Consider the following 27,299-nt stretch of genomic DNA (forward strand, 5'->3'; position numbering starts at 1 on the left):
AATAATTGATTCCATCATTTTACCCACTACCGATGTCAGGCTGACTGGTCTATAATTCCCTGTTTTCTCTCTCCCTCCTTTTTTTTAAAGTGAGGTTACATTGGCTACCCTCCACTCCATAGGAACTGATCTAGTGTCTATGGAATGTTGGAAAATGACTGTCAATTCATCCGCTATTTCCAAGGTCACCTCCCTAAGTACTCTGGGATACAGTCCATCAGGCCCTGGAGATGTATCGGCCTTCAATCCCATCAATTTCCCCAACACAATTTCCCAACTAATAAGGATTTCCCTCAGTTCCTCCTTCTTACTCGACCCTCTGACCCCTTTTATATCCAGAAGGTTGTTTGTGTCCTCCTTAGTGAATACTGAACCAAAGTACTTGTTCAATTGGTCTGCTATTTCTTTGTTTCCCATTATGACTTCCACTGGTTCTGACTGCAGGGGACCTACGTTTGTCTTTGCTAATCTTTTTCTCTTTACATATCTATAGAAGCTTTTGCAGTCCGTTTTAATGTTCCCTGAAAGCTTCCTCTCGTACTCTATTTTCCCTGCCCTAATCAAACCCTTTGTCCTCCTCTGCTGAGTTCTAAATTTCTCCCAGTCCCCGGGTTCGTTGCTATTTCTGGCCAATTTGTATGCCACTTCCTTGGCTTTAATACTATCACTGATTTCCCTTGCTAGCCACAGTTGAGCCACCTTCCCTTTTTTATTTTTATGCCAGTAGCGGAAGTAGCTGAAGGAAATGGCTTCAGACTTCCCAATGTTTAAATGAAACAAAATGCAATTCATTCAGGACTTATGCCAGATAAGCAGACTGACATCAGAGGCAGTAGAGAAGTTGAAAGAGCTGGTACAGAGGTCGGAATGGCTGTCATCAACATACACGTGGAAACTGGCCCCATGTCTTCATGGGGCATCATGTAGATGAGGAAGTGGAAATGGTCAAGGATAAGGCGTTGGGGGACTCCGGAGTTAAATATGAAGGCTGGGAAGAGTAGACATTGCTGGAAATGCACTGGCTATAATTAGATAGGTAAGAGTGGAACCAAGTAAGGGTGGTCTCTCAGAGAAGATATGCTAAAAGGGGTTGGGAGATGGGATGGACATCTGTATGAAAGAGTGTAGAGAGGTTGAGAAAAATAAGGAAGGATAATGTACCATAATCACATTCACAGAGGATGTTGTTTTTGACTTTTGTAAGAGCAGCTGGAGCCAACTTCCAAATTATTTTAACAATTTGATTTTTCACATCCTGCTAGTTTCAGCCAACATCCCAGAATCCTCCATCACCATCCCTAGGTATGGCCTGTCCCACCGGAAGGACAGATCCATCAGAGGTGGCCGGACAGTGGTAAACAGTCAGGAGGGAGTGGCCCTGGAAGTCCTCAACATTGACTCTGGGCTACATTAAATCTCATGGGTTCAAGTCAAACATGGGCAAGGGAACCCACTGCTGACTATCACATACCGCCCTCCCTCAGCTGATGAATCGGTATTCTTCCATGTTGAACATTATTTGGAAGAAGCACTGGGGTAGCAAGGGCACAGAATGTACTCTGGGTGGGGGACTTCAATGTCTATCAGCAAGAGTGACTCGATACCACCACGACTGACCGAGATGGCTGAGTCCTGAAGGACATAGCTGCCAGACTGCACCTGCAGCAGGTGGTGAGAGAACCAACACAAAGGAAAAACCTACTTGACCTGGTCCTCACCAATCTATCTGTTACAGATGCATCTGTCCATGACAGTATTGGTTGCAGTGATCACCGCACAGTCATTGTGGAGACAAAATCCAATCTTCACACCGAGGACATCCTCCATCACTAAGATCACAGGGTGGCACTATGACCTTGCTAAATTGAATGGTTTTAGAATAGATCTAGCAGCTCAAAACTGGGCATAAGGAGCTGTGGGCCATCAACAGCAGCAAAATTGTATTCCACCATATTCTGTAAACTCATGGCCCGGTATTTCCCTCACTCTACCATTACCATCAAGCCAGGTGACCAAAACTGGTCCAATGAGGAGTGCAGCAGAGCATGCCAGAGGCAGCACCAGATGTACCTAAAAATGAGGTGCCAACCTGGGGAAGTTGCAACACAGGACTACATGTATGCTAAACAACGGAAGCAGCATGCTATAGACAGAGCTTCGCGATCCCTCAACCAATGAATCAGATCAAAACCCTGCAGTCCTGCCACATCCAGTCATGAATGGCGGTTGACCATTAAACAACTAACAGGAGGTGGCGGCTCCATGAACTCAGGCTCCAGGTTCAATCATGGCAGAGCCCAGCACTGGAGTGTAAAAGACAAGGCGGACGTGTTTGCAGCCATCTTCAGCCAAAAGTTCCAAGTGAATGATCCATCTCAGCCTCCTCCTGAGGTTCCCACCATCACAGAAACCAGTCTTCAGCCAATTCGATTCACGGAAGTGGAACCAAGGGTCTCACACATAGCACTCCAGCTTTGTGCATGGGGTCAACACTGCAAGCGCAGCCCTCTACCCACAGAGGCCAGAAGGCCCTCGAGAAAGGATGATGTGAAAGTACATCACCAAGGCCATCACTGCGAGCAGTGTCAACACACCACCTGGCTCCAGTGCCCAAGGAAGCTTCATGACCCCACACCACTGGTCAAGGTCAGTGAATGCATCTTCAAAAGCTGTCTCCTACCACCAACACCATTGCCTCACACACTGCTCAATGCACAAACACCAATCACTCACCTACCAACAATCTGCACCAATGATGTTGCACATCTCCCATTCCTAGTCTCACCTCACCCCCTTGGAGGAGATGGTGCAGCTCATTGTTAGCGGGGGCATGGTTGCATCCTTGGCCAGTGGCAGGGCTGAAAGTATACAAGATACGAGCATCCTCGTACGCTATCCTCATTCTGGCATTCACCGCTTGCTTTCCCACCCTCCCATCAGCACACCTCTACCCTTGTGTCTCCAACATTTCACACACCCAAGAAATGCAGCCTGCCCAGCCAGTGGTTTAACAAGAGGAGGCACCTTGCCCAGCCAATAGCTGAATAGGAAGAAGCAGTTTTCCCAGCCAATGGGACCACAGGTGGATGATTCCATCCCAGATATCCCGGCCACAAAGGCGCTGACTGGGATGCATCCTTCGGTCTGATTCCTCCTCTTCGGCTTAGTCCTCTTCTGTGTCTTCCTCTTAGCTCTGCAAGTGGATGCTGTCAATGTGAAATGACAGCATAAAATGCTGGAAATACTCAGTGGGTCAGGCAGCATATCGACTTGAGACGTAAATTCTGTTTTACTCTCCAGAGATATTGTGTGAATTGCTGAGTATTTGCAGCATTTTCTGCTTTCTCAAAGCCTTCCTTTACCATCCAAGCCCTTGAAAGTGTCCAGCAGCACTGCCCACACACTTAAAAAACTTTTCCCATCTATTGCAGCAAGCCAACACTTCAATAACATTTTTTAAAAGTCCAAACCTTTAAATTCAAACTTAACTGAATGAAGTTTGGGTCCCTTTAAGAGCTTCAGTCTTCACCAATGGCAGCCTGCTTGCACACTAGGTTAACCTGATGAGCCTAGGACCTGGGGCTGAATTCAGTGTTGTGGTCAAAGTTCGTGTTGGTGACGTTAAGTCGGCATTGCGCCGACTGACGTCACTACGCCGCGATTTTTTTTTACACCGGGTGCTGACAGTTACTGGCAGTGTGAAGGGGGAGTGGAATACGATGGCCACTGCGGGACCCACCATCAGCTGGTGAAAGAGCGGCGGCTGCCATTTTATTGCCATTTCATGGCATTATGGAGTGACGGTAAGTGCATGAATTTCTAGCCCTCGAGTTAGCATGTAGGTACAGCAAGCAATGAGGACGACAAATGAAATTTTGGCCTTTATTGCAAAGTGGCTGGAGTACAAGAGTACAGAAGTCTTGCTGTGGAAGTGTCAACTATGGCTCAGTGGGTAGCACAGTCATATCTGCGTCAGAAGGTTTATAGGTTCAAGTCCCTCTTCAGGAACTTGAGTACATAAATCTAGGCTGACACTCCTGTGCAGTACTGGGGGAGTGCTGCACTGTTGGAACTGCTGTCTTTTGGATGAGACATTAAACTAAGGCCCTGTCTGCCCTTTCAGGTGGATGTAAAAGATCCCATGACACTATTTTGAAGAAAAGCAAGGGAGTGATCCCTGGTGTCCTGGCCAATGTTTATCCCTCAATCAAGGATTGATAGGATAGATGCTGAGAGGTTGTTTCCCCTGGTTGAAGAGTCCAGAAATAGGCGGCATAGTCTCAGGATCAGGGGTCGGCCATTTAAGAGTGAGATGAGGAGGGATTTCTTCACTCAGAGGTTTGTGAATCTTTGGAATTCTCTACCCCAAAGAGCTGTGGATGCTAAATCGTTAAGTATATTTTGATAGATAGATTTTTGCACTCTGGGGGAATCAAGGCTTATGGAGATCTGACGGGAAAATAGAGTGTGAAGAGGTCAGGCGCGGGCAGCGGAAGGAGCATGCGGCAAATCAGTCCCAGCCCCCTTCCCCCGACGAATGTCTGTCCCACCTGTGACAGGGTCTGTGGCTCTTGCATTGGACTGTTCAACCACCAAGGGACTCACTTTGGGTGTGGAAGCAAGTCTTCCTCGATTCCCAGGGACTGCCTATGATGATGAGAGCTGAGGTCGAACATCAGTCATGATCTTCTTGAATGGTGGAGCATGCTCGAGAGACCATATGGCCCACTCCTGCTCCTAATTCAAATGTTCTTATGTTCTAGTTCAATGACAATATTGTGAACAATATTCTGTCATTTCTGCATTCAGTTCTGGTCAAAAAGGCATAAGGACTATCAATCCCAGGAAGACCACAAGGCCTATGCCTGGTATTAGAGGACTATGTAATGTGGAACGATTAGAGAAACATGGAATCCTGAGCATTGAATGAAATGGTGAAAAGGGGACCTTACAGGAGGTATACAAGCTAGTAAAAAAGTTGAGCACAAATTCAAGACTGAAAATCCCGTGCAGTATTGAGGGAGTGCTGCACTGCCGGAGGTCCCATCTTTCAGATGTGATGTTAAACTGTGCCCCATCTGCCCTGTCAGATGAACATAAATGATCCCATGACACTATTTCGAAGAAGAGCAGGGGAGTTCTCCCTGATATCCTGGCCAATATTTATCCCTCACAACAGTGACTAAAATTTTAAAATAATTCATTGGCTGTCAAGCACTTTGGGACATCCGGAGGTCATGAAAGGCTCTATATTAATGCAAGTCTTTCTTTTTAAATGGAATAGAAACAGTTAATTTTTTGCACTATTGCAAGTTAAGTAACAACTGAAGGTCATGGACACATAGATACAATCAGACAAAAGGCAACATCGGGACCAAGGACAGGAATCACTTTTTCTGCAATGAATGATTAAAAGGTCTTCTAACTAGGGTCTTGGGGACAAAATCTCTGGAACCATTGAAAAGGTTGTTGGATGCTGTGAAAGGGGATCATTATGGAAGGGTGAGCTAGATGGGTCGAATAGCATCACTCATTTTTGTGACTAAATTTGAATATATTGATGCAATACTGAGCCAAACAATACAGAGCCAAACTAATTAGGAAGATACCATATTCCATTTTGAATAATTGGTCAATTTTAGCCAGGTCCAAGGACAAAAAAAATAATAAATGAGTCAACCAAAGTTACCACTCGAAGTAAACATCCAGTGATTCCTAATGACAAATGCACCTAAACAGGCAGCAGCTAAGGCAAGATTAGGATTGCCCTCAGCTAAGATGCCACCATCAACTAACTTGCTAACCCCTAGTCTCACATACAAAACATGGCCTATTGAGTAAATTACTTGAAGGTTTCTGTCACCTGTGGAATAATATTCCAGCTGGGCGTTCAGGCAGACAAAAGCGTGCTCAGCGCTAGGCTGAAAGCTACAATCAGGGAAATAAGCAGGCAACACAAAGTTTGCATTTTGCCTGCAGTCCTCTGAACGAGCTCGGATTGTTAGCAGATCACGAATCCCGTGCCCGTTTTGGGGGCCAAACAAATTTTTAGGCCTATGAATCTGCACCAACCCCACCATCCCTGCCCTCCTCACCGTTGTATTTACTGGGTGCCATGATTAATGCAAAGAAACCTCATATATTTCTATTATCTTTCAGAAGGCAGACTGAAAAGCACTGTGGTGAGATGAAGCCATCTGCAAACCAACTAAGTGGCTTGAATTCCACTCAACTGCCTCCATGAACCCCTCATACCTGCTCCCTCCATCCTTACCTCCTGCAACAAGATCATAAAGTTCTTTGTCACTATGATTAAGATCAGTCATTCATCTAAGTATAGGCAGACCTGGTAGAATAGCCATAGTAAGCTTTTAAAATCTATATCCACATATTAGCACTCATTCTGCAATGGGTACATGAGACTTGGAATGCCACAGAAAACTAATAAGTTGTGATGGAATGTCCGAAGTGTAATAAACTACCCAAGGCATCAAAGGCATGCACAATGAATGGTCATAGCTAACCTTACCATTAAACGAGTTTAGATATCTACAGCATGGACATAGAATGTGATGACAAAGGGGACCCACAATTATCCGATGTAAATAAACCTATAAAAGATACAGCACATTGGAGCTCCTGCGGAACTTCAATCTAGTCTTGCTGAGGGCAGCATATGCAGTCAGGACGGCACGTTTGTGATCTCCTGAACGAGTCCTTGGTATGTGTAATGGTACTTCTATCTCATATACACTGCATGGCCAAGTGGTTGTGTTTTATTATATTATTGATTTAATTTAATAAAGTGTATTAGTCAGACTTTGTCAATGTTTCAAAGTCCTCAAACTTTTATTAGGAGGTAAAGGATAATGACAATGTCCTAGAATACCTCCACATCAGGGTAATAGTGATACAGTATCAAATTTTGTCCGATTATGCTTCCATAAAGTGCTGTGGGACTTTTTTCTATGTTAAAGGAGCTATATAAATGAAAGTTATTAATGGAAATTCTTTTGGGGTTCGCATAGCACCCCATGACCTAGATAGGAAGGAGAGTTCAGAAGCAGACAACAAATACAGATGCAATGAGACCTGCGGCGTTTTCTCTGCACCAGCCCCTACCCCGGACCTCCATGTATAGACCGTTCTATGTATATTTCAATATGTCAGAGGATACCCATCTTTGCTGCTTCCACGTCACAAGAAATACCACTACCAAGATGTGCCATCTGCTGCACAATGACCTGCCAACAACATCTGGAAGAGAGGCACATTTTCCCTTAGAAATGAAAGTTATGTTTGCAAGAGGGCAATATGTTCATCACTTTCCCCATAGAAAGGAGGCATCACCTGGACAGTACAAAGCTTTGAGCAAAAGGCAAAGTTTCCTCAGATATAGAGCACTGTTAGTGACACTCATGTGACCAATAGGATTCCTCATATTAACCTCATGGTTTACATAATCAGAAAAGATTTGCAATAATATTAGGGTGGTATCTGAACACATAACCACAAAACATCAAAGTTAATAGCAGAAAGATCAAATGATTGAGAGAATGTTTTGAAGGATAGGCTCAAAAAAATTATACAATTGTTAAGCACATCAGGAATAAAGTGCTGGAATTAGAGGAATATGTAACATCAATGACCATCATTCAGGAAACAGCCATGAAGCCTTTATTATGCGGCAGTCCATGATGTCTGCATTACTTGAAGAAAAAGAAACATGGTTATTGAGAGGCCAGGGCTAATATCACTGAGAAATATCCTAACAGCAGGCTTATAGCCTAAGCATCTGTTTGCTGTGCCTCAGTCATCACCTCAATTTGCAAGAAGAGCGTGGCATCCAGCTTTGGCACAATGAAATAATGCATACAGCAAAGATCATTATTGGTATAGTGTTTGAAATGGTACCTCAGAAGTAATTCTCCAGGGCTGTGCAATGGATCACAGACGCCACACGAAGTGTGTGCAAAAGTGAGGCGCATACTCACCATTACCTTCTTCCCCATACCAGCAAATCTCTTCTGTGTTCGCAGCGAGTATGAGAATCTTGTCATGTATCTTACATTGCCACTATTGGTACTGTATCAAGGTGTGCCACCAGAGGGCACAGCAGTGGGAGACTCGTAGGTTACCTGTACAGGTGTGCCTGGCCGTGCATAAAAGGCAGGCCACCAGGTGTGATCCTGAATCTGGAGTTAACCAATAAAGGACTAAGGTCACTATAGTTCAAGTACAACACACTGCCTCGTGGAGTCATTGTTAGAGCATCTAAGGACATAATAACTGGTGACGAGATTTCGAACTTTCACGCGAAAATGGCTACCCTTGGTACGTTGCAACAGTTCGGCGATGATGATGATTGGGATGCCTTTGTAGGGAGGCGAGAACACTTTTTTACAGCAAACGGCCAGGCAGGAGACGAACTGGCCACGCTAGCTGATAAACGGCGCGCTATCCTACTGACCAGTTGTGGGCCCAACGTCTACGGCCTCGTTAGGGACTTGCTGGCACCAGCGAAGACAATGACCAAGTCGTACAAGGAGCTCGTAACCCTGATCCAGGAGAGCCTCAAGCCCAAGGAGAGCATCCTCACAGCCAGTCACCGGTTCTATACCCACCGTCGGCTTGAAGGCCAGGAAATTGCGATGTACGCCACAGACCTCAGGAGGCTGGCGGCACCGTGCGAGTTCGGCACCCACCTCAACGAAGCGCTGCGGGACATTTTCGTCATTGGAATCAGCCATGAGGGCCTTCTTCACAAGCTACTGTCGGTGAATATCATAGTCACACTGCAGAAGGCCATCTCTGTGAGCCAGTCTTTCATGATCTTGACCTGCGGCTCTCAGCAGATGTCTCACCCTCAGGACTCAAACCCGGCAGGTACTGTGCACCGAGTGGCGCCGTTCAGGAGCTGGACTATAGAGAGCGCACCCTCTCAGGGGCAAGGGAACAGGCCCCCCGAGTCCATTAACTCAGAGTACGCCGAGGGAGGGGGGTTAATCGAGTAGCACCATGCTGGCATTGCAGAGGGAATCACAGGGCTCACCAGTGCCATTTTAAAGACTATATTTGCAAAGCCTGTGGCACAAAGGGCCACCTCCAGCGAATGTGTAAGGGAAATAGGACTCACTGTGTCTATGAGGAGTCTGCAGATGGCCATGAATCCAACGTGGATTACGAATTGTTAGACAGAGAGGCAGACCAGCCCCACAATGAGGTATATAGCATGTGTACCTGCACCACTGAGTGTTCCCCGTTGAGAATGGAAGTCGAGATGAATGGCATTCCAGTCATCGTGGAAGTGGACACGGGGGTGAGCCAGTCAGTGATGAATCAAGAAGCCTTTGAGAGGCTATGGGACAATCCGGCTGAATGACCCGAGTTGGCCCTGGTTCAGGCAAAACAGCGCACCTACACCGATGAACTTATCCCAGTCGTTGGTAGTGCGAATGTAAAGGTACTCCATGATGGAGCGGATCACAAGTTACCTCTGTGGATTATTGCAGGTGATGAACCAACGCTGCTCGGCAGAAGGTGGATGGAGAGGATCCAGTGGAAGTGGGAATACCTCACCCCTCCAGCGATCAAAGCCCTTTATGCTCAGAGGCAAAGCAAGCCCTCACCTGAGGGTGGATCCGGCACCGATGAGCTGACCAGCACGGTAGCCGAGATACAGACTGCCCAGCACGACTGCGTGGAGATGATCCAGCTGAGACGACCTGAACGCACCTTCCAGGCTCCAGTGGCAGGACTCAGGAGGGAGAAAATCGGATCCAGCAGTGACTTCCCAGCTTCGGTGGCAGAACCCGGGGAGAAGAGGATCACCGCGGTCGACATCGTGGATGAAGAAAAGATGGCGCCTGTTAGATCTCTTAATTTCCAATGAAATACGAACTCCGATTGTAGTTTTAATGTAACTTTATTTTTGGCAGGCAGCAACAAGCTCTTGGCTTTAAGCCAGGTCTTTGTCCTTCTGAGACCACATGGTCAAAATGGCTGTATTTATACCTGGATCAATTTACAGAAAAGAACTCACCTTCTTTGACCTTATTGGCTCAATTAATAGTCTTTTAACCTTTTAATTGGCTCGCTACCCAAAGTCCTAAAATGTCAAGTTGATTGATGACTTAATGCAACATGCTCCCACTCACGTAGCATCTCTGACTTGGTGTCTGTGAATTCTCACAGTCTGTCTAAATGCAGCCTGTTTGAATTCTCGATCAATCCCCCCTTTGATTCTTTCACAAACTGAATCATAAAACATCAGGTTTCACTGCTTAAACATTCTACAAAATAATTTCATACATGTTAATAGAGTTTCCTTCTAAAATTTGTTGATGTCCACACAAATTTACACCAACCCGAGTTCCATCGTGGCCACAATGGAAGTCTGGTTTTAGTAGGTTAATTAACCTTATTCCAATTTAATCCAAATCAATATCTTAGTTCAACCAGTAAACAACTTTCCCTTAAGCATAACATACCCCTGCGCAACGTACAGACGGTTTGCTGTGACCTGCAAGGTGTCTCACATGCGGGACAGCAGCTACAGCCGCCTGGTCGCAACAACATTTAATAAACAATTAATAAACATAAACAAACAATATAAAAGTAAAATAATTACAACAAATAGAATTAAACCTTCCACCAATGAAGTTCCTATTGAACCTAGCCATTCAGTGGCTCCACTCCACAAAGTGAATGATGGGGGTTGCTTAAGTTTTTCTACCTCCTTTTGGATATGCTCCGCTAAGTGGGTAATTTCTTCGGAGCTATCTGGGAAATATGTGCAACACTCAGTTCCGATTAGGGTGCAAGTACCTCCCTTTTCAGGCAGAATGTAGTCAAGGGCCAGTCTATTCTGTAGGGCTACTGTGCGGATTGCTACCATTTCTGTATTGATTTTTACTAGGGCCTCTGAGGTATCATTGGCTACCCATTCCACAACGGATGCCATGTTAATGGATTCCCTTGCCAGTCTGGCAGTCCCATACCTGGGGATCAGAATGGCAAAGAACCTCTCTGTTTCTGTGATAGCTCTCTTAGGACAGTGTAAATGTTCCGACAGTGACTTTATATGATACATATAAGGCACAATGTAGGCTAAATAGCAGGATCCCGTCCAATTCTGGGGCAACCAAGGGTAAGCCTTGTGGCCACACACCCAATAGGTGCCATTATATGCAATGAATGTTAGCTGTTTCTTTGTCAGCAACACTCCGGGGCCTGTCCAGGCTTTTCCATCTGTTTTATTCAGAATCCCCGTTACGTTAAAAATTCCCACATTGGCCCAGTTTGGACGGTTCCGTGGCTTGATTATAATTCCGGGAGCAGTTACTATACCCCATATTTTGGCCTCCTTTGATGTTTCTAATCATACAGATCGATTCCCCCGGTCTTCCTTTTCCCGTTGTATTAGTGATTACAAAAAATGGGGGCCGTTTGGAATTATTGTTGCACAGTTGGTATCCCCCTTCAAAGATAGTCAGATTGTAACCTGCTGACTTCCATTTACGTGCCCAGTTTTCCGTATCCTGAAACGCATTGCCTGTTTTGTTTTGATGAATTATCCACTCAGCCATTTCCGAGATATTCAAGGGAACTGGCCTCAAGGGAATCCCTCCCTTTGAGTGAATAGGAATATGCGCACACACCCAACAACTAGAAATGTTACCTGGTTTGGCATAAATGTATGACATATATAAAAAAGTATTTACATGTAATTCCCTTGCTACCCTACTATTTCCCTTTGGTGCAGAGGGTCGGCTAGTAAGAAGTAGGCCTATGCCTAGAATACCTACAATCAATAATACAGTAAATTTATACATTTTCGCAAAATGTAATTGACCTTAATAGATTTCAGCTTCAGTTATGGGTGCTCGTTTAACGTGTGAAGCATGGATCCAGGCTTTCTTTCCTTGGACTTTAACAGCTGCCTGGGTGGTCAATAACACTTGATAAGGTCCCTCCCACTTGGCACGCAAAGGTTCTTTATGCAACTTTTTCACATACACCTAGACTCCCGGGATGATGTCATGTCCTCCTTCGGGTGGATTACCCCAAACTGCCGATACCTGTCGGGAAACAGAACTAATCGCATTGGTTAAGTTCTGACAGTATGATAACAAAGTGTCACTCATTGAATGAACATCAGCTTTCCGTAAATCGATAGTTCCTGGCAGCGACATGGGTCTTCCTGTTATAATTTCAAATGGGCTTAGACCTGTAGTTCTGTTCGGGGTTGCCCTAATGCTACATAGCACTATTGGTAGTGCTGGGGCCATGGTGTTCCTTCTTGGTGATATTTGGCAAGCTGTTGTTTCAGAGTTCGATTCATTCATTCTACTTGTCCTGATGATTGTGGATGATAAGGACAGTGTAAATCCCACGTAATGTTCAGTAACCTACAGACTTCTTGGCAGACAGCACCTGTGAAGTGTGTTCCCTGATCTGAGTCAATGCTACTCTGGACTCCCCGTCGGGGAATGTAATCCTTACACAAGACCTTTGCAGTGTGATTGGCTGTGGCTCTTTTAGTTGGGACAGCTTCTACCCATCTAGAGAATCTGTCGACCATGACAAGAATATTAGTGTATCCTTGGCATGAAGGACGAGATATATAATCAACCTGCAGATGCTGGAATGGTCCGACAGGGGCAGGGGGCCTCAGTTGGGGCATTACCGTGATGGATCCAGAATTATTTTTCTGGCAGACCACACAGCGGTCTGTTACCAGCTGGGCATGTTTTTTAAAATCCCCGACTCCACCAGTTTTTCTGGAACCGTGCCGTCATTTGTTGTGAGGCCAAGTGTCCCCACGAGTGGATCTGTTGGGCTAAAAAAGGCATAAGCGCTTGTGGCGCGACTGGCTTGTCGGTAATTCTTTGTCTCCAGACTCCATCTTCACATAGCTTAATTCCTGCCTCAATCCATGTCCATTTTTCCTCTCGGGAGCACTCGCCTAGCATTGTTTGAAGGTCTCGTGTCAGAGTCCTAAGTGCTTTCAATCTGCACATCTTTGTTGGTTCTTCTGGAGGAACGCCCTGTGAGGCGGCATCTTTAGCTGCCTGGTCAGCTAGGGCATTTCCCTGTGCTTCTGTGGTATTTTCCTTGGTATGGGCCTTACACTTCAGGATGGACACTTCCTGAGGTAGTTGTATGGTCTCCAGTAAGTCTCGGACTTCTTTTCCATTTCGGATAGGTGTACCAGCAGCAGTGAGGAATCCTCTTTTACGCCATAACAGACCAAAGTCGTGAGCGACTCCAAAAGCATAAGGTGAATCTGTGTAGACATTAGCTGTCTGTCCTTCTGCTATTCGACATGCTTCTGACAGGGCCCGTAACTCGGCCTGTTGTACTGACGTTCCTGAGGGTAAACATCCTTTTGTCACTACCTCATATAAGGTTGTAACTGCCCATCCTGCTTTTCTGGTACCATTGTCAACAAAGGTACCATCTGTAAACAGGATGAGGTCTGGGTTGTGCAGAGGCTCCTCTGCTGCTAAGGCTGCTTCTTCTGTTTCTTTTAAAATCTCCACGCAGTCATGCTCTTCACATTCTCCACCCTCTTGCTCCCTCGATTCTGACATCGGGAGCATAGTTGGGGGATTAACCGGGCTGGCCCGGACGATATGGAGATTAGGAGCTTCCAAAACTGCTGTCCAGCGGGTCCATCTAGCTGCGTCACCTGAGACATTCTATTCATAGACAGCAAAGCGTATACGGTGTGGGGACACTTGACAATCAGCTTTTGGTCGAGGACTAGACCCGCAGTGATCATTACCGCTCGACATGTAGCTTCCATGGCCCTTAGGCAACTTCCCCATCCGAGGGCTACCGCATCCAGTTTTGCCGAATAACAGCCAATAGGTCTTTGCCGATCCCCATGTTCTTGTGTCAGTATAGCTATCATATATCCTTCTTTCTCATGGACAAACAGGGTAAATGGCTTACCACTGTCGGGGATTCCCAGAACCGGTGCCGAACACAAAGCCTTTTTCAAACTCAGGAAGGCCTCTTGCTGTTCCTTAGTGAGGGTGATGGCTTCTTTAGAGGCACGTTTCCCCTTTAAAATATCATTCAGTGGCTGAGCAAGCTGTGTGAAGGAGTCAATCCAATTTCTGTTAAAGTTACACAATCCCAAAAAAGACCTTAGTTCCTGAATAGTGGTGGGTTTTTTAGCGGCCCGAATGGCTGCAGTTCTATCCTGGGTAAGTTCTCTCTTTCCTTGTGAAATCTTTTGTCCCAGGTATACAACCTCTTCTTGGGATATCTGTGCTTTGTCGATGCTGGCTTTAGGTCCTTTCAGCCGAAGGTGGTCCAGCAAAGCTCGTAAATCTTGTTCATGCTGGTCTTCCGTGTTTGAAGCTAGCAAGATATCGTCTACATATTGGATGACTGTGGATGATAGAGGAGGTAATTATCGCAAATGGCTTTGTAAAGCCATGTGGAATACCGTAGGGCTGTTGTGGAAACCCTGTGGTAACCAGGTCCAAGTATACTGTTGTCCTTGGACAGTGAAAGCAAACAACTGTCGAACCTCCGGTGCCAGAGGCACCGACCAAAATCCGTTGCCCATATCTATAACCGAGAAATATTTATGTTCCGGTTTGAGGGCATTAAAAATGGTGGAGGGATCTGCGACCAAAGGAGCTTTTTGGTCAATACACTGGTTAGCTTTCTTATAATCGACAGTCAAACGCCAAGTCTCATTAGATTTCTGTATCGGCCACACGGGGCTATTGGAGGAGCTATGCGTTTTAAAAAGCACCCCTTGTTTCTCCAATTGCTGAATAACCGGTAAGATTCCTGCGATGGCAGTTTGGCAGTTGGACTGATGGGATACTGTTTAGTGCATGGAGGCTTGGTCCCGGTAAATGACACAGGCTCCATCTGGAGTAGGCCACAATCGTTCTTATCTTTAGCCCATATCGGGTGTTCCTTCAATTCTTCTTTCTTCAAAGTTCTAATTGACCATGTCACCCGACCATCCTCGAAATGCAACAATGAATCTATTTGGATTAGAATGTCCATTCCCAAAAGGGGTTGATCTACTGGGCCTATCCAGACCGGCGTGGTTAGTTCATGTGGACCCAGCCCTATAAGTACCGGTGTTGACCTTTTAATTTCCATTTTATGGCCCCCAACTCCATAGGCTGTACGTGCCCTACCATCCAATGGCAAAAAGTCTCCATATTGTAGGGGTAAGCATGTTAATTCCGCCCCTGTGTCTAAAAGACAGTCCACATCCTTATCGCCCACCCTCACAGTTATATATAGCCCATCTCCCCTCTGTTGTATTAGTGCGAGGAGGGGGGCCAGGGTGGGCTCTTATCGTTTTTTGCTATCCCAAGTAACTCCTTCTGTTGTTGTATTGTCAGTCGCTTAAATGCTTCTATGAGGTCGTTATCTTGTGACAAGCCTGGTTTGTTGGCTGAATTATATCCCTGGCTGCGTCCTCTTCCCCAGCCATGACCTTTCTGTTTTGCCCTGCACGTCTTGGCCCAGTGACCTTCTTTCCCACAATAATGACATTTTCCGGGTAATTTTCCTAATGATTGTTTATCGGAATCCTGGGATTTCCATCCCATAGCCTGTACAGCTCGGACTTTAGCGCCCATATCCCGATCTAATTGGTTACATCGATCCACCAATGCTGCAAAGGTAGTTCCTCTACCTTCCCAGTCCGGTAACACTACCTTAAGCATTTTGGACAGTTCTGGCTTTAGACCTGCCATGAAAGCTGCTTTCAGGGGTCCAAACACTTGTTCATCCATTTCCTTATCCGTATTATTCATACCCGAATGTTCTAGCCACGTGCATCTAAACCACTCGTCATACTCTTAGGACCTCCTCTGTTCCTTTCTGTTGGCAGGCTGCAATTTTTCCCCAGTCTGTCTTAGCTGGACTGAAGGCTTGCAGCCAGTGTTTAATCGCCTCTCATCCTGCGTTTAATTCTTGCTCATTCTGCCCCAAAGCTTCATCTACCTTGTCGTGCAATTTTCTTCCCTGTGTTTTTGGCACCATTATGGTCAAAATTTACACTCCGTCCCAGGGATGAAGTTGATATATATTTCTTAAGCGGTCCAATTGGTCCCACGTTTTTACTCCCCCTTTCTTTGGATTGGGCAATTCCTTGGACCATTTATCAATTTTCTCTGGCTCTGCCGGATCATGAATTAAGTATTCTGCATACACCCTGTTCTTCGATTTTTTGGTTCCGCCCTCATCCGCAGTCTCTTCTGATTTGACTACTACTCGTCTTTTTTTAAACGGGGCAAAGCGCACCCCTAATTCTTCATCCTCCAACCCTGTATCGTCGGAGGATTCAGGATCCGTATCTATTCCTCGGTCGTGTCTTCGGGTTTGTGCTTTTAATTTATCCAAACATGGGTACCCTGGGAATTGACCGATACATTTTCCTTGTCCTATTACTGTCTCTTGACCTAATGATTTTTTCCATTCTTTAATTTCACCTTTAAGATCTTTAACTTCCGCTTCCAACTTTTCAAGTTCAAGTTTTTTCTGTCGCAGCTGTGCACAAACTGCTTGCAATTGGTCCTTTGTACTGGTCAGTTCTCGACCATGTTGGGAACGCATTATAATTTAATTCCGCTTTCGGATCTGTCCCATAACCGCTAGGGACCACCTGATTCGCTCTTTATTTTTCATACGGGTCGTTTTTCCCCAGACCCTTTTAATCTCCATTGTCGTTTGGAGGTTCCATACTTTTGTTCGATCTTAATACAGGTTTTAGATAAGTTGAATTGTTGCTCCATGTATTCTTTCAACTGTTCGAGAATTTTATCTATCGAAACTTCAGGTGGTGCCTGCCCACCTTTAACAGTTGTAGGCAATTCTTTGCTCTTATCTCCTGCTGCCATAATACTGATTTCTTTACTGGGGTCTCGAGTCGTAGACTTTCTAGCCGATCAATAGGTCGGTGATTAATTAACTAACACACCGCCGAAGTTTAGACATCTATGGGACCTCGAGCCGACTGCCAACTGGAGGATTCGCAAACCAGAGGCTTTCGGAATCGCGTAGAAGGAGAGGCGAATTTAGACTTTTGACCGAGGACTTTTATAAAGAGGAGTCCTTACCTCAGTATGGAGGTCCGATGTCCAAAATTCAGTTTCTTTCCTCAGCGATCGTGTTCGTGACGCCAACATTGTTAGATCTCTTAATTTCCAATGAAATACGAACTCCGATTGTAGTTTTAAAGTAACTTTATTTTTGGCAGACAGCAACAAGCTCTTGGCTTTAAGCCAGGTCTTTGTCCTTCTGCGACCACATTGTCAAAATGGCTGTATTTATACCTGGATCAATTTACAGAAAAGAACTCGCCTTCTTTGACCTTATTGGCTCAATTAATAATCTTTTAACCTTTTAATTTACCCAAAGTCCTAAAATGTCAAGTTGATTGATGACTTAATGCAACATGCTCCCACTCACGTAGCATCTCTGACTTGGTGTCTGTGAATTCTCACAGTCTGTCTAAATGCAGCCTGTTTGAATTCTCTATCAGCGCCCGAACCATGAGGCGATGTGCTGCAGACAAAGATGGCCGCGACCAGACCACGAGGTGCAGCGCTGATGGAGCAACACGTGCCACCAAGCGGAGAAGCGGATTGGGGTAAAGCAAGCAAGGCTCTCTTAAAGAAGGCCTGCAAACCATTGAAATTAAAGGGACAGTTCCACACAATTAAGCAATGTAACAAGTACTGTAAGTCAGAGAGTAAAAGTGCAATGGATCATGTAAAATATGTAACTGACCATGTAAAATGCGCAAATGATGATCGGAACTGTATACATGCAACGAGCGAGGAAAAGTCGCGTGATCGTGTTCGGACCCCCAGAGTGTCCATCATAAGCAAGGAAAACCTGTGCGATGCAGGGTTCCCACTGCATGCAGCCAATGCAGCGGGCAGACCCCCATCGGGTGCACACAGGTCCAGCAGGGTACCCAATGCTGTAACCTGCGTCCCGGGGACCAGGGTCAGGCACCACGAAATGTGGCCACAAGCAGCCAACATACACGAGCTGCAAGGCAAGCGACCTGAGCAGGGCAACGGCAACGATAGTGAGACCATGCCCTGGGTCGGCTCCATCTCTCAGGCAACCGAGAACTCCAATTACCACAAGGCTGATGGAGCAGAGTGCACTAAGGCCATACCCCTAGGTGTAGGATCACTCGCCAATGTTTCCCCAGAGGAAACAAGCACCAGCCAGGATCATGAACCAAGCGACGCTCAGGTCAGCGAGTCAGCAGTTCCCTGTGCACTGCTAGACGACAGCTCCTCAGGGAACAGCTGGGACCCAGGGCGTAAAGAAAGAACTAGGGGGTCACAGACATCTGTGAACCTGCCTGCTGCTAGGGACCATGGCAACAGCCCCGAGAGCAAGCTATGCGAGCCAACCGGCTTCCCACTGCCAACACCGGGCACTGAACCACCACCAGACTGCAGTGACACCACCCAGCAGCTTGGGAACGAGCCATCCTTACGCACCGGTCACCACATCTTGTCGCACCACAAACACAAACAAAAAAAAAGGAGAGAAACGCAAAACCCACTCACCTGAACTTGTAGGTACATGAAAGCCAAGAGCCTCTGCCACACCAATGTGGGAAGGGGGGCAGAATGGAGTGGTCAGTAAAACACATACACACAAACTGCAACCACCAGCACGCTACTGCACCAACTACCCACCCAAGGTCGAGCCGGCCCGCCAGAGGTCTACCAGACAGAACCCACATAGAGCTAAGCCCAGAGCATAGTTAATGAAGAGCCGATTTGTACTAAGGGTTCAGGGGGGGAGTGATGTCATGCATCTTACATGGCCACTGTTGGTACTATATCAAGTGCCACCAGAGCGCACAGCAGTGGGAGACTCATAGAAACATAGAAACATAGAAAATAGGTGCAGGAGTAGGCCATTCGGCCCTTCGAGCCTGCACCACCATTCAATAAGATCATGGCTGATCCTTCACCTCAGTACCCCTTTCCTGCTTTCTCTCCATACCCCTTGATCCCTTTAGCCGTAAGGGCCATATCTAACTCCCTCTTGAATATATCCAATGAACTGGCATCAACAACTCTTTGTGGTCAGGAATTCCACAGGTTAACAACTCTCTGAGTGAAGAAGTTTCTCCTTATCTCAGTCCTAAATGGCCTATCCCTTATCCTTAGACTGTGACCCCTGGTTCTGGACTTCCCCAACATTGGAAGCTTTCTTTCTGTATCTAACCTGTCCAGTCCCGTCAGAATTATTTATGTTTCTATGAGATCCCCTCTCATCCTTCTAAACTCCAGTGAATACAGGCGCAGTCGATCCAGTCTCTCCTCATATGTCAATCCCACCATCCCAGGAATCAGTCTGGTGAACCTTCGCTGCACTCCCTCAATAGCAAGAACGTCCTTCCTCAGATTAGGAGACCAAAACTGAACACAATATTCCAGGTGAGGCCTCACTAAGGCCCTGTACAACTGCAGTAAGACCTCCCTGCTCCTATACTCAATTCCGTTAGCTATGAAGGCCAACATACCATTTGCCTTCTTCACCGCCTGCTGTACCTGCATGCCACTTTCAATGATTGAAGTAACATGACACCCAGGTCTCGTTGCACCTCCCCTTTTCCTAATCTGAGAACCATTCAGATAATATTCTGCCTTCGTGTTTTTGACCCCGAAGTGGATAACCTCACATTTAGCCACATTATACTGCATCTGCCATGCATTTGCCCACTCACCTAACTGTACAGGTGTGCCTGGCCTGGTATAAAAGGCAGGCCACCAGGTGTAATCCTAACTCTGGAGTTAACCAATAAAAGACTATGATCACTACAGTTCAAGTACAACACACTGCCTCGTGGAGTCATTGTTAGAGCATCTAAGGACATAACAGATCTGGGCGGCTGCATTGACTTGGTTGGCAATTGCCCTCCATGCAACTGGCACCTGTGCTTTAACTGGAGTTCCAAATAGGGCCACCCTCCTGCAGTATCATCATAGGCAGTCCCTCGGAATTGAGGAAGACTTGCTTCCACTCTTAGCATGAGTTCTTAGGTGGCTGTACACTCCAATACGAGAACCACAGTCTCTGTCACAGGTGGGACAGATAGTCATTGAGGGAATGGGTGGGCAGGGAGTCTGGTTTGCCGCTCGCTCCTTCCGCTGCCTGCGCTTGATTTCTGCATGCTCTCGGGGACGAGACTCGAGGAGCTCAGCATCCTCCCGAATGCATTTCCTCCACTTAGGGCGGTCTATGGCCAGGGACTCCCAGGTGTCAGTGGGGATGTCGCACTTTATCAGGAGGCTTTGAGGGTGTGCTTGTAATGTTTCCTCTGCCCGTCTTTGGCTCGTTTGCCATGGACGAGTTCCGAGTCGAGCGCTTGCTTTGGGAGTCTCGTGGTCTGGCATGTGAACTATGTGGCCTGCCCAGCGGAGCTGATCAAGTGTGGCCAGCGCTTCAACGCTGGGGCTGTTGGCCTGGACGAGGACGCTAATGTTTGTGCGTCTGTCCTCCCAGGGGATTTGCAGGATCTTGTGGTATTTCTCCAGCGACTTGAGGTGTCTACTGTACATGGTCCACGTCTCTGAGGCATACAGGAGGGCGGGTATTACTACGGCCCTGTAGACCATGAGCTTGGTGACAGTTTTGAGGGATTGGTCTTCAAACGCTCTTTTCCTCAGGCGGCCGAAGGCTGCACTGGTGCACTGGAGGCGGTGTTGGATCTCGTCGTCAATGCCTGCTCTTGTTGATAGGAGGCTCCCGAGATAGGGGAACTGGTCCACGTTGTCCAGGGCCACACTGTGGATCTTGATGTCTGGGGGGCAGTGATGTGCGGTGAGGACAGGCTGGTGGAGGACCTTTGTTTAGCGTAAGGCCCATGCTTTCTTACGCCTCGGTAAATACGTCGACTATATCCTGGAGTTCAGCCTCTGTGTGTGCACAGACGCAGACATCGTCCGCGTACAGTAGCTTGATGACAGAGGTTGGAGTGGTCTTGGACCTGGCCTGGAAATGGCGAAGGTTGAACAGCTTCCCACTAGTTCTGTAGTTTAGTTCCACTCCAGCAGGGAGCTTATCATATACCTCCAAATCCAAAGGTGCCTACATATTGCCAGTGTGTGATTGAGAACATGAGTTCATTGTTCTGTCACTGTGACAGCAGGCCAAGCTATCTGGGAAAGCTATTGATATGTCAATAACTTATTCAATTTAGGACATCGCATCAGAACATTATTTCGAGCCTGCTCTCGGAACTTCCAGCACTTTGAGAAATCGACTCAGGTGAACCTGTGACAAGCAGAAGCACAACCCTATTTTTACCTGACATGTGGAAAAAATAAATACTACTTGAACTAAATAAAGGTTGCGCCCAAAATGTGACTGAACTCAATAAGAAACTGCATGAAACATTAAATTAAATTTAGAATATAAGATAGCATCTGCAGCACCAAAGAATTACTGCAACATTCTTCTTACTTGTATTCCCTCTAATATACTAAACCTCTATCCTGCAATAATTTATATTTCTCTTACCTGTACGAGGTGAAGGTTCAACAATGACATAACCCGAACCACTGGGTAATATGGGCTCCTTGACATTGACCCCACTGAAAATAAATTATTATTATTATTGTACATTATGCCACAATCCATGAATTGTAACAAGTGAAAGTTTCAAATGACTGAAAGCTTAGCAATACAAGGTGGCATTGTATTATTTGGGCACACGGTCAGCGGAACACAAGACTCTCCCTGACCCCCTCCCATGACATACCCGAGTGCTGAGGACCATTCCTCTTGTCTGTGATTATGCTCCCACCCACTGCTCAGCTGCCTCTTCCTGCCAGTTTTGGGCAGTAGAATGACTGGCTATGTATGTGAGTTTCAGCCCCCGCCCACCCAGGTTATAATCGGAGTGTTTTTCTCGCTTCCAGCCGTTTCTGGCGCGGAGCGGTGCGGGCACCAATTTGGGCAGGTTGGCAGCGCGGCCGTGGCCTGCGCTTGCTGTCGAGTCAGATTGTGTCGCCACGACCTGCTATTTTAGACGTCGCTGCTCGAATGTTCGCCTTCTCCAAAGCAGACACATCTGAAGGTGTGTTCAGCTGCATGACGGACCCACACTAACGCTACTTAAAGGGACACACAAAACTTTCAAGTAAGTTTTGATTGTTGCTTTTATGCTGGTTCCTGTACAGTTTATTTGAGTAGGGTCTTGGTTGTAAGACATTTAAAACATTGTTAAAGTGCAGAGAGAATGCTGCTGGACATTTGAAAGGCTTTGGCCCAGAAATTCGGATCATTTGCACCTCCCGTTAGCACACCCAGCGGTTTGCTAACGGGCCGTAAATGATTTTTTACCCAGGTGTGGCACCACTAACAACTCCCACTAAATTACGCGGAAGTTTAGTGCCGTCAGTAACCCATAGCGGCCCGCTCCACTGTGCTGGTGTTGATGACCTCATCACTGTGCGCAGTGCCCCGTTATTGCCCCAGAACAAAAATTGGGGAGCACCCCCTGAAGTTGCACCAGGCAATGCCAGCAACAGCTTCTGGGGACGTGAACCATGCTGCAGGCCGCTCTCGGGCAATACTGAAAGGGGAGGTGGCGGCCATTTAAAAACTGACAAATATCATCTGTGCCCCTGAGGCGCTTCGATCGCGGGGACCATGCCGCGATTGGTCAGCTCGCCTCTCTGCTTGAGTGCCAGGCTGTTGGCACAGCACCCCCGCTCCCCGCCGGTCCAGGGAGACCCGTTTCTTCACTGCAGAGTTTACAGCTTGGGCCCTTCCCTTTAATGAAAGGAAGAACCCCTCCTATACGGCAGCGCTACACGGCCCAGTGCATAGTGCTGTGGCCTGCTCCCATCCACCTTACTACCAGCCCAGAAATGAAGTGGAGCGCTTTATTTTGTGCTGCACTTACTTTCAGGGGAGGTAAACTGAATTTTGTGAGTCGGGCAGGTCTTCCGCACCTGACGCGAAATGTCCAGCTTCCGGGATATTACCACCCCCCCAAACGCGGTGCAATGGAATTTCACCCCATTTGTCTCTTAAAAGGAGGGGTCTTGAGACCACCACTTGCTCCCAGTCCTGGGGGCTCCAGTCCCCCTTGGGTTACAGCACGGCATGGAGATGGAGCAGAGGCAGCAAAGGAACAAGCTGCTTGCAGAGAGAAGTGGAGGAGGAAGAGAAGGAGGAGGAAGTGGAAGAAGCGAATAGGAGGAAGCGGAAAAGGAGGAAATGGATGTGGAGGAGGAAAAAGTGGAATGATGGAGGCAACCCAGACAGCCCCTTTCTGGCCTTGACATCCAGAATCAAATCCACACTCTCCACACTTTCCCCACATTCCCCACTCTCCCCACACATTCCCCCCACACACACACTCTCCACACTCTCCACACACTCCCCACTTTCCCAACACACTCCCCACAGTCCCCACACTCTCCCCACACTCCCCACTCTCCCAACACACTCCCCACAGTCCCCACACTCTCCCCACACTCCCCACTCTCCCAACACACTCCCCACAGTCCCCACACTCTCCCCACACTCCCCACTCTCCCAACACACTCCCCACACTCTCCCCACACTCCCCACTCTCCGCACACACTCCCCCCCACCACACACACTCTCTCCACACTCCCCACACTCCCCACACACACACACTCTCCCCACACTCCCCACTCTCCCAACACACTCCCCATACTCCCCACTCTCCCAACACACTCCCCACACACTCCCCACACACACACACTTCCCACACACAAATACTCCCCACACACACACTCTCCCCACACTCCCCACACACTCCCCACACACACACTCCCCACACACACACACTCTCCCCACACTCCGCACACACTCCCCACACTCCCCAGACACTCTCCCCACACACTCCCCACACACACGCACTCCCCACACACTCCCCACACACTCCCCACACTCCCCACACACTCCCCACACACACACACACTCCCCACACTCTCCCCACACTCCCCACACTCCCCACATACTCCCCACACTCCCCACACACTCCCCACACTCCACACTCCCCACACACTCTCCCCACCCTCCCCACATACTGCCCACACTCGCCCCCACACACACTCCCCACACACTCCCCACACACACACTCCCCACACACTCCCCACACACACTCTCCCCACACTTTCCCCACACTCCCCACACAGTCTCCCCACGCACACACACCCCACACTCTCCCCACATGCCCCACACACTCTCCCCACTCTCCCCACACACTCCCCACACTCCTCACACTCTCCACACTCTCCTCTCCTTCATTCTCCTCTCCCTCTTCTTGACCCAATGGCTGGACAGGCTGAATTTGTTGGCTGTGTGAAATGAGGAAGGCACAAGGGGAGGACTGTGGTGAGGAGAGGGGAGGAAGCTAAAGGTGCACCATGTGCAGCTTGTACATCAGAAGAGATTGTGGGATGAGGGGGAAGTACGAGCGAGGTACCTCACATGGGTCTGGAACAAAAAATCTATCCCATTAACTTACCATCCGAGAGAAAAGTTTCAGACTTTATGATTTTGCTGCGTTTTAGCTCTCTCCCTCTGTACCACATAAGAGTCCCTGTCTGGGAAACAGGAAGTTGACCAATTCCAATGCATCGGGTAATGATGCCCTTCAGACAGCTCTTGGAAATGTCCGAGAGTGGCCGAGGATTACTTACATTTGAAATTTCCTCCCTCATTGTATAATTACTAAATTAACAACCGCTTGCTGCCCACTCAACAGCTACTCATCTCCAAATAATGCTATGACAAATGCCGGAAGTTTTCCATGTTTAAGTTTTTAAATTGACATTCCAGCTTAGATAGGCCTAGTTCTAGTCTAGGCACAGGCTCGACGGGCTGAATGGCCCCCTCCTGTGCTGTAAGCATTCCATGATTCTATAAAGTGAATCCATCAATCCCATGCTGAAAAGGAGTATGGATCGGAGATAAGGCTATAACACTGTAGTGCTGCATCTCCAACCCATGATCCCTTCAGTTGCACTGGAACATGAGGTTGGTGAATTTATCCTTGTCTCATAATCTGAGCTCGGGATGTGAAGAAAAGTAAAACAAACATATAAATGAGAATGTTCAGTGCCATACCTTTGGAAATAATGTCCTTCTTCTCCTTTTAAGAGTTTCTGCTGATAGCCTCCCATCATATGGTTGATACGAGCAGAGCAGGGGAGTTTCTGTGGTTTGTAACAGAACCAGGGCTCCCCAGTCCTGGGATCAGTAAAGTTACAGAGCGGTTCAGTTTGAGGCAAACAAAGATCACACACAGTGGTCTCAGAGATATCCCCTGATTTGAAGGTACTTTTAAAATACACTCTCTCTGGCCAATCATCGCGTAGCCTGTCAAGTGCTTGGATCCCTTCACTGGGATGAACCAAGGAAACAGACACTTCAACTTTTCCTGACCAAGATAAATTAAAATTTATGTAATAAAATCCATTTTGATTATCTACAACTGTTCCTGCTGAGCCGGCTTTTAAAGCTGGGGTGTGGATCCGGCCTTGGAGATAGTCACCCCCATATTGCTTTGGGTGTCCTTCAAAATCATTCATACGCAGCATCACTTGTAACTGATCTCCAACATAGAAAGTCTTTCCAGAATTTACAATAACAAAGTGAACATTTGATGGGTCGCTGCTTTTCAGAAAGGGCACAGCAGGCTTGGGTGGTTTTGGCCATTCAATCATTTTCATAAGGATTGTCCCCTCTGACCTTTCTTCAGGGGTGAAGCGCTGATTCTGGTAGCCACATTGCAACAGTCGGTCCGTCCAAAGAGATGTTGTTTTGTCCTTTGGGTGTTCTATTATGGGATCAGACTTTGGAGCTGGGTAACTCTTCCAATTTGCCTCTGATCCATTGTACTGTGAAAAGGAACAACTATTTAAAATTAACATATTCGTACTTCAGGTGCACTTTCTAAATCACATCCACCTCCAGCCAAGAAAGATGCATGGAATTAAAAAGGGCAAACAATTCTTCGAAAGTTGTTCAAGATCTTGCTGGATGGGAACATGTTTGAAAATTGTTGAAGGAAGGAACCGAGGCCTGGAAAAGAGCATTCATTGACTCAATCCCTCTACCTATTGCTTCGATGAGGTTTCCTCTCAGCTGTAGTTGACAGGATTCATGACCATATTTATCACATTTCCCAAGCCTATGATCGTGTAAGGGATAAATTGTAAGAGTTGCAAATAGGTGGTGACAATTATGCTGAAGATAGTGAACTTATCAGTAGTAGGAGGGTCTGTATAATTGCCTATATATGTAACATTTGCTTATATAGGTATAGCACAAATGTATAACGCATTAAACTGAATCTGTAACCTCAGTAATACTTAAACAGCAAAATCAGCAGTTGTTGATCAGAAGTCTCTGAGGAAGAGATAAGGAAGCCAGTTTAGGCATCTATTATACTGTGGCAAAGTGCAAGTTATGGAACATCACCATAGAAGATGGGCAATTGCATATACCACTCAGAGACAGTTTGATAAGAGTCGACAAATCAATGTAACTTCGCTGATAGAATTAGACCTATCGAGGATTTTGTAGGAGGGTGCTCCTCTCCAAAACCTGTATAAATTGTACTTGAAACCTCTTGTATTTTGGAGGTTTTAGACTGTGCATTGCTCATAATGAAACCGGTAAACCTGAGGTTTTGTTTGTTTACTTCTGTGGTCGTTATTCAGTGGGAAGCTGGGCGAGGTGTCGGTTAACTATATCAGTTAGTCCACCTTGAAGGAGAGAAGCCTCTCCTTTACCCCAACAATCTCATCCCCTGTCGCTCCTCTCATAGCAACAGGGACTCCTCACCTTCACCTTCCATCCCACCAGCTTCCCCTATGCCAAATTATTTTCTGTCATTTCTGCCGCCTAAGGACATGACCCCACCATCAAGTGCTTTGTCCCCTCTGGGATACAGTCGTTCATTCTTCTTCCAATCTATCTTCCAGCTGCCCTTCCCAACCCCGCTCCCTGAAACCTCAGTAGATGTAAGGAGAATTGATTCCGACACATTGTCCAGGGCACCAATTATTGCAGTTTACCTATATGTTGGCAGGTCTGGTACATTGCATTCACTCAGCTAGATTTGGGTAAATCAAACGCAGTTTCAATTATCACTTTTTTGAACACCTTCTTTCTGTCCACAAGACTGAGTCGTAACTCCCTGTGGCTCATTACTTCCAAATTCCACCTCCCATTCCTACTCTGAAATCTCTGGCACTCTTCCCTGGAAGGTGGCAAAC

At 46.9% G+C, this 27,299-nt stretch overlaps 1 protein-coding gene across 1 annotated transcript in view; it reads right to left on the reverse strand.

Moving 5' to 3' along the window:
• LOC139275546 (NXPE family member 3-like) overlaps positions 1–27,299 on the reverse strand; it is a 38,795-nt gene that overhangs the window by 6,318 nt on the left and 5,178 nt on the right. Inside the window, exons 2-4 of the mRNA XM_070892714.1 lie at positions 25,144–25,916; positions 21,553–21,626; positions 2,791–2,858 (exon numbers count right to left, since the gene is read on the reverse strand). Coding sequence (XP_070748815.1) covers positions 2,791–2,858; positions 21,553–21,626; positions 25,144–25,916 — 915 coding nt within the window. The remainder of the gene's footprint in view (positions 1–2,790; positions 2,859–21,552; positions 21,627–25,143; positions 25,917–27,299) is intronic.

Source organism: Pristiophorus japonicus, chromosome 11 (genome assembly GCF_044704955.1).
Source record: "Pristiophorus japonicus isolate sPriJap1 chromosome 11, sPriJap1.hap1, whole genome shotgun sequence".
Taxonomy (NCBI): domain Eukaryota; kingdom Metazoa; phylum Chordata; class Chondrichthyes; family Pristiophoridae; genus Pristiophorus; species Pristiophorus japonicus.